Source organism: Lagenorhynchus albirostris, chromosome 9, assembly GCF_949774975.1.
Source record: "Lagenorhynchus albirostris chromosome 9, mLagAlb1.1, whole genome shotgun sequence".
Classification (NCBI taxonomy): domain Eukaryota; kingdom Metazoa; phylum Chordata; class Mammalia; order Artiodactyla; family Delphinidae; genus Lagenorhynchus; species Lagenorhynchus albirostris.
In genome coordinates, this window is record NC_083103.1 from 79143377 (window position 1) to 79157784 (window position 14408).

Below are 14408 nucleotides of genomic sequence, written 5' to 3' on the forward strand. Positions count from 1 at the left end.
GCTTTCTATTTAATTGAGTTAGATAGAAGGAGGAAGCCAGAAGTTTCCCAGGAGATGAGAAACACACACACATATGCATGGATATATACAAGCATACACTCACATATACATACATATATATTTATGCATATCTACATTGTGATTGAAAACCTTAAGGAAGTTTACTGAGATATAGGAGAGGAAATACTTCAAAGAACAGCATGTCTTTCCAAACTTTGACATACTTCCTGTAGTTAAACTCCAGGAAGCCCAGGACCTGTGTCTTGGAAATACTGCAGAGGCAGCTGCGGAGGATGAGAAAGGATGATGGGGGTAGGGGCAGAAGATGAGTCTCCTTCATCAAAAACAATTTCCCCTACTTCAGCAAGAACAGTTTAGATGCATATATTTACAACATCTGCCTTAAAATAACTTGTCTCCTCATGAAAACAAACAAAACAATTCCCATCTTTCAGCCAAACTGAATAAATCCTCTTGATCTACACTTAGTTTCCCGTCTAGAATCTGAAGTGAAAACTGTTCAGATGAGTGCTTGGCAAATCAAGCCTTTGCAGTGCTTACAGTAATTCTTGGGATGAAATGATAGGATTTTCGATACATTTCATCACACCTCACCAGCGAAGACTAACTGTGGAATTGCTTTATAATAAAGCAATTTACAAAGCAGTTCTTGTATATCAGACTGTGTGAGTATAGGTTTCTGGGAGTTCTATAAGTTTAAAAGAAAAGATTGTTGGAATATTTATCTCATTATAAACAGAGCTACACTCTGCAGATTAGTCTTTGGTAGGTTACAGGAAAAGTAACTACACATAGTAGGCATAGTTACTCAGCTATGTTTGTTTTAATCAATTCCCCTCTGAATGTGAGAAGTATAGGATAAGAAAGTATAGTATCAAATAATTTAAGTATGAAGAAGTAGTGACAAAGAATATTTCCATTAGATTACTGAGTTAATACTATACAGACTGAAAGTGAGATTTACCTAGACAATGTAACATGAATAATTAATCATTTAATACTTCACAATATTCTGGTTCTTTCTGATTTCGGTGGTTGTAAGTTTAATCTTTATTGAAAAAAAGTTTTTTAATTATTTGTGTTTAGGACTATCGTGCCGTCATTGAAAAACTTCCAGAGGATGACAAACCTAGTTTCTTTGGTCTACCTGCCAATATTGCTCGTTCATCTCAGCGTATGATCAGTTCTCAGGTAACCTAAAAAAAGATACATGTTTTAGAAAAAATGTTGCTACTGAGCCTAAAAGAAACATTACATTTTATTTAATACTACATATCCACATGCTTTTATTTAATTCTTTAATTTTATTTAATACAATAGATTCCAGTCTTACCTTAAATAAATTTTAAATGAGCCAAATAGTTCTATCTTAATACATTTGTTAAAATTAGTAAAGTAACACTGAACACTATCAGTTTTATCCAGAATATATTGGTTTTACTCCTGTGATTTATCTTATTAAGGGTACTTTAAATTTAATTTATGCAATTGAATATGTCACTAAATTTGATATTTTCATAACAAATATCAGATATAGAGATATAATCTGCATAAAAGATAAATATTTAATATTTCATATGATATTACTCATGACTGAATGTTGTAAAACATTGAGGGAAATACGGATTTTTTAATTATTGAGATATAGAAAAACATTAGCCATGAACACTGTATATTCTAGCTTCTATTGAGACCAAATAATTAAGAGCTAACATTTATTGACCTTTAACTGTGTGCCTGAAAGTGTTTTAAATACCTTATACTCAGAAACCTTAGTCTTTATAAACTCTATGAGGTAAGATCTATTACTTTTCCCTCTCAGTACCTGAGGAAACTGAAATGGAGAGAGTTAAGTTATTTACCCAAGATCACAGAGCCAGTAAAAGGCAGAACCAGTATTTAAATTGTCTGTCTGAGTAAAGACATGGCCTCTGCACCATGTGCTACAACTGCTCCTCAGGCATAAATGTACTGCTAAGTACGTGCACCAAATTGTGAACTGTTACATAAGGTTCGTTGTGGATCAGTGTATGGAAGATTCTTATTGCTTTTAAAAGTTTACTTTTGAAAAAAAAAAGTTTACTTTTGCTAATTTACAGGCATCCTAGCTAGATTACTTTACCTTATTTAGCTGTACTGTTTTGTACTTTTTGCTATTTTAGCCAACATTTATAAAATTGGTAATGTTTTCTCTCTTATTATTCACTAAATTTTTTCTCTGCTATTATTCACTAAACTGTTCATTGTGGAATTTTAATGTTCATTCTCACATCTTTGTAAAAGAGATGTTTGAGTATATAAATATATGCTCATTTGCATAATGTGTAAATAAGTATAAATGTTTTCTGGAACAAATAAGATCTTAACAACCTCTTTGTCTATGCTAGCTGAAGACGCTAATTCCTTTTCCCTTTCTCATGCAAAGTGTTCAGTCAGATACTCCCATGAAGGAATGAAACTCCTACGTGTCCCTTAGCTTTATAACGTATATGATTACACTCTGTTCTTTTCCTTCCATGCTTTTTGTTGACCTGAGATAGTTATTTTTCAATAACCCCATCAATAACATATAAGAATTGCATATGTACCTTTGTGTGTACTTGTTTGTGTTGTATATGTGTTTGTGTATAATTTTACAACAATTCTTAAGCAAAAGAGGTTAAAACAATTAAAAGGTCATTAAAAGAATAAAAGGTTATTTCATATAATTCAAGAAGAGTATTTACTGTGGGAATCTTATCAAAAGAAATTCAAGAGTCTGTCTTGAAAGTCCTGTTATTAACATGGCTTTCAAAACTTCTAATGTCAGTATCATTCAGCTTCTGAAAGAATCTCCTTTAGCCCAGCTTGGATCAAATGTCTAATGAAGGGAAAAGAGTAACCTAGGATAGATACGGCCTTAGAGACTTCTGGGAAGGATATAAGACAAGAAATACAGAATACTGCGCATCTTCATCTTATGGAGAGGCCCACCAACCACCTATATGTGTACCTTCTTTTGCTCCTGGGCCATGTATGGCTGCCATTGATAAGAGCCCAGACTGAGAGGACCGTCATGGCGCTAAATCATAGCCTTAGTTTCCCACAAATCTATTACATTTTAGTCACATAGGTACAGGGCTTGCATGCTATGCTAACATGAAGCTCATCACTCTAAGTGGAATCCCAGGGATCAGGGGTTTCATAGCAAACTAGGCAGACAAACATTTTACATTTGTCTTACCTCTGTAGTTTCTAGGAAAGTAGTACTGTAGGAAGACAGACTCCAATCTCATTTTCCCAGATAGTCCTGAGACAACCCAGGCTTTATTTTTACTTTTTACTTTTTCTAGTTAGTATACCAAAGAATTCTCTAAAAGTTATTTTACTATGATCTAATCTCTGCTATTTTTTTCTTGCCTTAGTATTTAAATTTTTATAAATATTTATTAGATGAAAAGAGGGTAACATGTTCTTCCTTAAAGGTTTTTGGTGATACATACTTCCTTAATATTTATATTTTAAATGTCAGTCTGTTTTACTGTTAATTTACTTAACTGTTTAACAGTTCTTTATTTTAGTTTTTATACTTAAACAGCTTTCAGAGTGCATCAATTACTGCAACATTTCTTTTTCATAATTATAAACATATATAAACTGATAAAATTTCTATATTTAGAGCTTTTCACTCCAAGTCACATTTGGAGCCACACTTAGAATGCTTGGCCTTCTTTGAAAGTGAATGTTCAGATATGAAGCAGTCTGAATGACACTGAGTAGATTTCAAAAAAATATTATTGATCATATACAAGTTCAGGGATGTGGAACTGATGTTGAAGCAGGTATTTGATGATTTGGCATTTTAAAATTAATTGAGTGCATCCATACTAGGCAGATACCACAAGTGGTGTTTACTACAGTGTTAATGATACTTATGTTCAGTGCTGTGAGTCAGCTTTTTGTTTGTTTGTTTGTTTGCTGATGTAGTGATATTTATCACATTATGTATTTATAGTACAGTATTATTGTTTATATTCATTATACTGTACATTAGATCTTTATGGCTTATTACTGCTTGTTTTAAGTTTGTACCCTTAAACACAATCACTCTTATCTCCGCCACCCCCATCCCCTGGTAACCATCATTTTACTCTCTGTTTTTTACATGTTTAACTTTTTAGATTCAATACTTGACTTTCTTTCACTTATCTCACATAGCATAATGTGCTTAAGGTCCATCTATGTTGTCACAAATGGAAGGATATCCTCCGTTCTCGTGGCTAAATAATATTCCATAGTGTATATATTCTACATCTCTTTTATCCATTCTTCATTAATAGTCACTTGGGTTGTTTTCATATCTTGGCTATTGGGAATAATGCAGCAATTATCATGGGAGTGCTTATATCTTGTTGAAATCCTGTTTTCATTTCCTTTGGGTGTATACCTAGAAGTGGAATTTCTAGGTCATATTATAGATCTATTTTTAATTTTTTGAGGAAATTCCATACTGTTTTCTGTAGCGGCTGCACCAATTCACACTCCCACCAACAGTGCATGAAGGTTCCCCTTTCTCGACATCCTTGCCAACACTTGTTATTTTTTGTCTTTTGATGATAGCCATTATGACAGGTATGAGGTGATACCTCATTGTGGTTTGCATTTGCATTTCTCTGATGTTTACTGATGTTTAGCATCTTTTCACATATCTATTGGCCATTTTGATGTACTCTTCAGAGAAATGTCTCTTTTGTTCTTCTGCCCATTTTTTAATTGGATTTTTTGTGATTAAGTTGACTGACTCTTTATATATTTTGGATGTTAACCCCTTATCTGGTTAGATAGCCTCATCCACCAGAGGGCAGACAGCAGAAGCAAGAAGAACTACAATCCTGCAGCCTGTGGAACAAAAACCACATTCACAGAAAGATAAGAAGAAAAGGCAGAGGGCTATGTACCAGATGAAGGAACAAGATAAAACCCTAGAAAAACAACTAAGTGAAGTGGAGATAGGCAAACTTCCAGATAAAGATTTCAGAATAATGAGGGTAAAGATGATCTAGGGTCTCGGAAAAAGTATGCAGGCAAAGATCAAGAAGATGCAAGAAATGTTTAACAAAGACCTAGAAGAATTAAAGAAAAACAAACAGATATGAACAATACAATAACTGAAATGAAAAATACACTAGAAGAAATCAATAGCAGAATAACTGAGGCAGAAGAACGGATAAGTGACCTGGAAGACAGAATGGTGGAATTCACTGCTGCAGAACAGAATAAAGAAAAAAGAATGGAAAGAAATGAAGACAGCCTAAGAGACCTCTGGGACAACATTAAATGCAACAACATTTGCATTATAGGGGCCATGGAAGGAGAAGGGAGATAGAAAGGAGCCGAGAAAATATTTGAAGAGATTATAGTCAAAAACTTACCTAACATGGGAAAGGAATAGCCACCTAAGTCCTGGAAGTGAAGAGAGTCCCATACAGGATAAATCCAAGGAGAAACATGCCAAGACACATACTAATCAAATTGGCAAAAATTAAAGACAAAGAAAAATTATTGAAAGCAGCAAGGGAAAAATGACAAATAACATACAAGGAAACTCCCATAAGGTTAACAGCTGATTTCTCAACAGAAACTCTACAAGCCAGAAGGGAGTGACATGGCATATTTAAAGTGATGAAAGGGAAGAACCTACAACCACCATTACTCTACCTGGCAAGGATCTCATTCAGATTCGATGGAGAAATCAAAAGCTTTACAGACAAGCAAAAGCTAAGAGAATTCAGTACCACCAAACCAGCTCTACAACAAATGCTAAAGGAACTTCTCTAAGTGGGAGACACAAGAGAAGAAAAGGACCTATAAAAACAAACCCAGTACAATTAAGAAAATGGTAATAGGAACATGCATATCAATAATTACCTTAAACGTGAATGGATCAAATGCTCCAACCAAAGACACAGGCTTGCTGAATGGATACAAAAACAAGACCCATATATATACTGTCTACAAGAGACCCACTTCAGACCTAGGGACACATACAGACTGAAAGTGAGGGGATGGAAAAAGATATTCCTTGCAAATGGAAATCAAAAGAAAGCTGGAGTAGCAATACTCATATCAGATAAAATAGACTTTAGAATAAAGAATGTTACAAGAGACAAGGAAGGACATTACATAATGATCAAGGGATCAATCCAAGAAGATATAACAATTATATATGCACCCAACATAGGAGCACCTCAATACATAAGGCAACTGCTAACAGCTATAAAAGAGGAAATTGACAGTAACACAATAATAGTGGGGGACTTTAACACCTCACTTACACCAATGGACAGATCATGCAAACAGAAAATTAATAAGGAAACACAAGCTTTAAATGACACAAGAGACCAGATAGATTCAATTGATATTTATAGAAATTCCATCCAAAAACAGCAGATTACACTTTCTTCTCAAGTGCACATGGAACATTCTCCAGGATAGATCACATCTTGGGTCACAAATCAATCCTCAGTAAATTTAAGAAAATTGAAATCATGTCAAGCATCTTTTCTGACCACAACACTATGAGATTAGAAATCACAGGGAAAAAAACGTAAAAAACACAAAAACACAGAGGCTAAACAATACGTTACTAAATTCCCAAGAAATCACTGAAGAAATCAAAGAGGAAATGAAAAAATACCTAGAGACAAATGACAATGAAAACACAATGATCCAAAACCTATGGGATGCAGCAAAAGCAGTTCTAAGAGGGAAGATTATAGCAATACAATCCTACCTCAAGAAACAACAAACATCTCAAATAAACAATCTGATGTTACACCTAAAGGAACTAGAGAAAGAAGGACAAACAAAACCCAAAGTTAGTAGAAGGAAGGAAGTCATAGAGATCACAGCAGAAATAAATGAAATGGAAACAAAGAAAACAATAGCAAAAAGATCAATAAAACTAAAAACTGGTTCTTTGAGAAGATAAATAAAATTGATATACCATTAGCCAGACTCGTCAAGAAAAAGAGGGAGAAGACCCAAATCAATAAAATTAGAAATGAAAAAGGAGAAGTTACAGGAGACACCGAAGAAATACAAAGCATCCTAAGAAACTAATACAAGCAACTCTATGCCCCAAAAATGGACAACATGGAGGAAATGGACAAATGCTTAAAAAGGTATAACATTCCAAGACTGAACCAGGGGAAAATAGAAAATATGAACAGACCAATCACAAGTAATCAAATTGAAACTGTGATTGAAAATCTTACCACAAACAAAAGTCTGGGACCAGGTGGCTTCACAGGTGAATTCTATCAAACATTTAGAGAAGAGCTAACACCCATCCTTCTCAAACTCTTCCAAAATATTACAGAGGAAGGAACACTCCCAAACTCATTCTATGAGGTGAACATCACCCTGATACCAAAACCAGACAAAGATACTACAAAAAAAGACAATTACAGACCAATATCACTCATGAATATAGATGCAAAAATCCTCAGCAAAATACTAGCAAACAGAATCCAGCAACACATTAAAAGGATCATACAGCATGATCATGTGGGATTTATCCCAGGGATACAAGGATTCTTCAGAATACACAAGTCAATCAGTGTGATACACCATATTAACAAATTGAAGAATAAAAACCATATGATCATCTCAATAGATGCAGAAAAATCTTTTGACAAAATTCGCCCATTTGTGATAAAAACTCTACAGAAAGTGGGCAGAGAGGGAACCTACCTCAACATTATAAAGGCCATATACGACAAACCCACAGCCAACATCGTTCTCAATGGTTAAAAACAAACCATTTCCACTAAGATCAGGAATAAGACAAGGTTGCCCACTCTCACCACTATTATTCAACACTGTTTTGGAAGTTTTAGCCACAGCAATCAGAGAAGAAAAAGAAATAAAAGAAATCCAAATCAGAAAAGAAGAAGTAAACCTGTCACTGTTTGAGGATGCCATGATACTATACATAGAGAATCCTAAATATATTACCAGAAAACTACTACAGCTAATCAATGAATTTGGTAAAGTAGCAGGATAAAAAATTAATGCACAGAAATCTCTTGCATTCCTATACACTAACGATGAAAAATCTGAAAGAGAAATTAAGGAAACACTCCCATTTACCAGTGCAACAAAAAGAATAAAATACCTAGGAATAAACCTACCTAAGGAGACAAAAGACCTGTATGCAGAAAACTATAAGACACTGATGAAAGAAATCAACGATGATACAAACAGATGGAGAGATATACCACATTCTTGGATTGTAATAATCAATATTGTGAAAGTAACTATACTACCCAAAGCAATCTACCGATTCAATGCAGTCCCTATCAAATTACCAATAGCATTTTTTACAGAACTAGAACAAAAAATCTTAAAATTTGTATGGAGACAGAAAAGACCCCAAATAGCCAAAGTGGTCTTGAGGGAAAAAAATGGAGCTGGAGGAATCAGACTCATGACTTCAGACTATACTACAAAGCTACAGTAATCAAGAAAATATGGTACTGGCACAAAAACAGAAATATAGATCAGTGGAACAGGATAGAAAGCCCAGAGATAAACCCACACACCTATGGTCAACTAATCTATGACAAAGGAGGCAAGAATATACAATGGAGAAAAGACAGACTCTTCTATAAGTAGTTCTGGGAAAACTGGACAGCTACATGTAAAAGAATGAAATTAGAACACTCCCTAACACCATACGCAAACATAAACTCAAAATGATTTAGAGACCTAAATGTAAGACTGGACACGATAAAACTCTTAGAGGAAAACATAGGAAGAACACTCTTTGACATAAATCACAGCAAGATTTTTTTTGATCCAACTCCTAGGGTAATGGAAATAAAAACAAAAATAAACAAAGGAACCTAATGAAACTTAAAAGCTTTTGCACAGCAAAGGAAACTACAAACAAGATTAAAAGACAATCTTCAGAAAGGGAGAAAATATTTGCAAATGAGTCAACATACAGAGGATTAATCTCCAAAATATATAAACAGCTCATGCAGCTCAATATTAAAAAAACAAACAGCCCAATCCAAACATGGGCAGAAGATCTAATTAGATAGACATTTCTCCAAAGAAGACATACAGATGTCCAAGAAGCACTTGAAAAGCTGCTCAACATCAGCTTTATTTATTATTAGAGAAACGAAAATCAAAACTACAATGAGGTATTATCTCACACCAGTTAGAATGCACATATTCAGAAAATCTACAAACAACAAATGCTGGAAAGGGTGTGGAAAAAAGGGAACCATCTTGCACTGTTGGTGGGAATGTAAATTGATAGAGCCACTCTGGAGAACAGTATGGAGGTTCCTTATAAAACTAAAAATAAAATTACCATATGACCCAGCAATCCCACTACTGGGCATATACCCAGACAAAACCATAATTCAGAAAGACACATGCACCCCAGTGTTCATTGGAGCACTATTTACAATAGGCAAGACATGGAAGCAACCTAAATGCCCATTGACAGATGAATGGATTAAGAAGATGTGGTACATATATAAAGCGGAATATTATTCAGCCATAAAAAGGAATGAAATTGGGTAATTTCTAGAGACGTGGATGGATCTAGAGACTGTCATACAGAGTGAAGTAAGTCAGAACGAGAAAAATGAATTTCATATATTAATGCATATATGTGGAACCTAGAAAAATGGTACAGATGAACCGGTTTGCAGAGCAGAAATTGAGACAGAGATGTAGAGAACAAACGTATGGACACCAAGGGGGGTAAGTGGCGGGGGGTGGGTGAGGGGATGTGATGAATTGGGAGATTGGAATTGACATGTACACGTTAATATGTCTAAAATGGATAAGTAATAAGAACCTGCTGTATAAAAAAATAAATAAAATTCAAAACTTAAAAAAAATCCCTTATCTGATATATGATTTTCAAAAATTTTCTCCTCTTCTGTAAGTTTTCTTTTCATTTTGTTAATTGTTTGTTTTGCTGTGCAGAAACTTTTGAGTTTGATGTAGTCACATTTGTTAATTTTTGCTTTTGTTGTTTATCCTTTTGGTGTCATATTCAAAAAATCATTGCCCAGGCATTGCTTCTTCCCTGTGTTTTCCTCTAGGAGTTTTATGGTATCAGGTCTCATGTTTAAGTCTTTGATCCATTTTGAGTTAATTTTTGTGAGTGACATGAGATGGGGGCATAATTTCATTGTTCTGCATGTATTTCTCCAGTTTTTCTGGCACCATTTATTGAAGAGCTATTCTTTCCCCATTGGATATTCTTGGCTCCCTTGTCAAATATTAGTTGACTGTATATAGTGGAATTTAATTCTGGGCTTTCTATTCTGTTCCATTGGTGGCACAAACAGACAAAAAAACATGTCCGTTTTTGTGCTGGCATAATATTGTTTGGTTCTTTTTTAGAATTTCAGTCTCTTTGGTAAAGTACTCCTTCTGTTTATTAATTTTATTCGTAAAGTCATTGTATTGCCATTTTAGGTTTTCCTGTAGCTCACTGAATTTCTTCATAACAGCTATTTTTTTAACATCTTTATTGGAGTATAATTGCTTTACAATGGTGTGTTAGTTTCTGCTTTATAACAAAGTGAATCAGTTATACATATACATATGTCCCCATATCTCTTCCCTCTTGCGTCTACCTCCCTCCCACCCTCCCTATCCCACCCCTCTAGGTGGTCACAAAGCACTGAGCTGATCTCCCTGTGCTGTGCGGCTGCTTCCCACTATCTACTAGCTATCTATTTTACCTTATAACAGCTATTTTTAATTCTTTATCTGTTATATTGCAATCTTCCGTTTCTTTGGGATTGGTTGCTGGAAAATTGCCACTGTCTTTTTGTGATAGTGTGTTACTGTGATTTTTCAAAGTGTTTGATGAAAAGTGCCTCTGCCGTCACATTTGAAGTAGTGAGCATCTTTCTCATTTAGGCAAGACTTTGTTTACTTTGGTTCTAACAGCTCAGTAGGTTGATAATTAGGAGCCTTTTTTTTCCAGAAGGTGGCGCTCTAGCACAAGTTTTTGTTTTTTCTTATTGGAGATGACTCGCTGCTGCTAAGGTGGGGAAACAGGAACGTGTGAAAAAACCAAAAACCTGGCCAAAAAAATTTTTAAAGTGTGGCAACAGAGTTGGGGGTGGTGTGTGCTTAGCACTAGGGGCATTGGGTGTGCCCGTGGCCCAGGAGGGGGATCTTCACGTTGGAGGGTCTTAGAAGTCCTAGGGCCAGAATCCAGGGGCAGACAGCAGGAAAGGCTTTCCTTCAGATCTCTTTGTCTGCCTACCTCCCTTTTCCTTCTCTGCCCCCTGTCACTGCACTCCCTCCTCGGAGAGAGCAGTGAGTCCCTCCTCCTGCAGAATGTGTGGCTAGGCACACCCCCAATCACTAACTTCACTCTCCACCTCCTCTACCAGAAAGGTTGTACTGTCCCGCTGCTGGACATGCCTCTGCCACCTCCAGCTCCACAGCCACTACCCTCATTCTGCTGCGTCCACCCACTTTCAGGTGCACATATGTGTAGATCTCTCAGGTGTCCTGGTATGATGTATATAGGTGCTTTTTTCAGTTAGGGCTGTCCAATTAGTTGTAAATCAAAAAGGAGAGAAAAAAGGAATGACTCACACTGCCATGATGCTGTCAGTCGCTCCCAATTTTTTTTTTAATCTGTTGCAATATATACACAATAATGTGTTTCATCCACATCAGCTATTACACTATCCCTTTTTCCTTCAACTCTTCCACCATCTCATAAATGTTGTATGGGTGCTGTTGCATTAGTCAAAATGTGAATGTCAAAAGGAAGAAGCTTTGGGTTTTATTTTTGATGATGGGGAGGGGAAGATATCAACTTGATGTGTTAATTCGATGGGTAAATGAATAATATTTATTATTTGTAATAATAATAATATTTATTTGAGGTGTCCATGTAATATCTAGTTGAAAATGTCTAGTAGGAATTTTGACTAGATAAACACAGGAGAGAATTCAGGCATACATTTAATTTAAAAAGAGGTTGACAAACAGCAACACATCTGTTAGAGTTGAAGCCATGGGAATGAGAGATTATTAGGGAACATTGATAGAGCAGGAAGAAAGAGTGCCTGAAGGTAGAACTCTGGGAAATACCTACATTTAACATATGTTTAGAGCTGGAAAGATGTTAGCAAGAGTAAACTGCAGTCAGAAAATAAGACAATCAGAAGAATTTTAAAGGAGAGTTCCAAGGTGATGGGAGTGTATGGCAATGGTTTTAAGTGGAGTGGAGGAGTTCTAAGTGCTAAATGTTGATCAGAGTTGAGAATGTCATGGACCTTGACCAGGTTTCCAAGACTTTCTAGAGCCTCTTCCTGTAGAAGGTTGGAGGGTGGAAATAAAATTTCAGTGTTTGGGGAGGCAGGGGGTGGGGCAGTGGGTGAAAAAGTGGTGCAAATGAATAGAGGTGATTAATTTAGAACTTCAGCACTGACCAAAACCTATGTCTCAGCCAAAAAACTTAAAAAGAAAAGGCAAAAATGTGGTAATTTAATGTGAATACAAGATTCAGGGAGACATTAATGTTGGAAGAGACTGGAGTGTTTTTTTCCTGTATTCTGTTACAGGATTGTGAGTTACTTCAGGGTAGAGAACACCTGTTTGCTGATTGTACCCTAATACTTTCCACTGAGTATTGCTATGACTTTAAAGATGTATTTTACATTGAAAGCAACCATAAATATTGTTTCAGTTGATTTGTAAACAAAATGCTTTAAAATATTTCTATTAGCTTTTTGGGTAAATGCATTTCCAAGTTCCTTTGTTTACCTCATTTCTGTTGGAACTGCCCTTGCCACCACTTTTTGCTTGTTTAAATATTTTGTTCAATACCCTGTCCAAAGTTCACCCTCTTCATGAAGTGTTTGTATTGATCCTCTGATATTTTTTACTTTAATATATGCTCAACTATCCAACATTAATTGCCTCCAGTGTACCTTGGACATAAAATAGGTTTTGGCAATGTAGAGATGAATAAAAATAGTCCTTGTTCTGAAGGAACTCAGTCTAGTGGGGGAAAAAGATTATGAAAAAGTCCCCCTGCAATATAAAGGATAAAATAGAAGCATATATTATAGTTATTTAAGTACGTATCCTGAGAATTTGTATCTCAATGAATGTATGCACTTTTCACTTTTAATTTCTGAAGAAAATTTTTGAATGAATTAGAAGATTTTTTTAGGGGGCTTCCCTGGTGGTGCAGTGGTTAAGAATCCACCTACCAATGCAGGGGACATGGGTTCGAGCCCCTGTCCGGGAAGATCCCACATGCCGCAGAGCAACTAAGCCCACACGCCACAACTATTGAGCCTGTGTGCCTAAAGCCTGTGCTCCGCAACAAGAGAAGCCACTGCAGTGAGAAGCCCACACACCACAACGAAGAGTAGCCACTGCTCACCGCAACCAGAGAAAGCCCACGCACAGCAATGAAGACCCAACACAGCCAAAAATAAACAAATAAATTTTAAAAAAACAAAGATGATATTTTTAAATGTTTGCACAAAATTTGTGCAATTAAGCCAGTTTGAGTATATGAGAGCACTTTAAAATTAAGCTAAATGAGACTCCACTAAAGAAATCTTTAAAGCAGAAATTATACCTCTCTTACAATTTCAGATTTATGAATGTTAGAAATTTTACTTTTTATAGTTAAAAAAAAAAGTTCCAGTTCCTACAGCTTGTTTTGTTAAACAAAAGTTTTTTTGTTTGAGAAAATGAAAGCTAAACATAATTAAGTTTAATATTTAAAATCATGTTCTTTAATCAATTAAGTCCAAAACTGTTATCATTAGTTTGTGTCCTTGTTTACCAAGATGAGGCAATATCTTCTGTAGGGGACATATATTGATTTTTGTCTGCCCAGATATATGAAATAATTAAAATAGCACTCAAGAAATAGTAGGTCTCAGTTTTCTGTTTGGTTCTAATGGAACTGTTAATGACAATGGCATTCTCCTTCATCTCTTTCACATCCCTTCTCCACTTGAACCAAAACTGAGCAGAAAACAGTACTCTTATCTCCTTGGTGAAAGTGCACCAGCAAAGTCACTCAGATTTCTTCCCTGGATTAATATTCAGATGCTGAGACCAAAAAGGTGCTCTTTTCATTGGATTAGATAAATGGGAATATGAAAAATCTATTCTTGATTGTGGCCATACTTGGAGTGAAAGAAGGATCAATAATAAGTTAACCTCAGGGATAGAGAGAGATGAGAAGAGCATTGTTTCTACTCTTACAACAACAGAAGAAGCCAAACCAAGTACATGACTTTTCTTGAACCTATCAGAGAGATGAATTAGCGGAACAACTAACTGAAATCTAAGGAGAGACAGGTGCCTGCAGGTGG

General features: G+C 35.5%; 1 protein-coding gene across 2 annotated transcripts in view; it reads left to right on the plus strand.

Moving 5' to 3' along the window:
* The window catches only part of DYNC2H1 (dynein cytoplasmic 2 heavy chain 1), a 372064-nt gene that overhangs the window by 248873 nt on the left and 108783 nt on the right, over positions 1–14408 (plus strand). For both annotated transcript variants that reach the window (XM_060157926.1, XM_060157925.1), the window contains one exon: positions 1108–1212. In XM_060157926.1, the coding sequence (XP_060013909.1) occupies positions 1108–1212 (105 nt within the window). The remainder of the gene's footprint in view (positions 1–1107; positions 1213–14408) is intronic.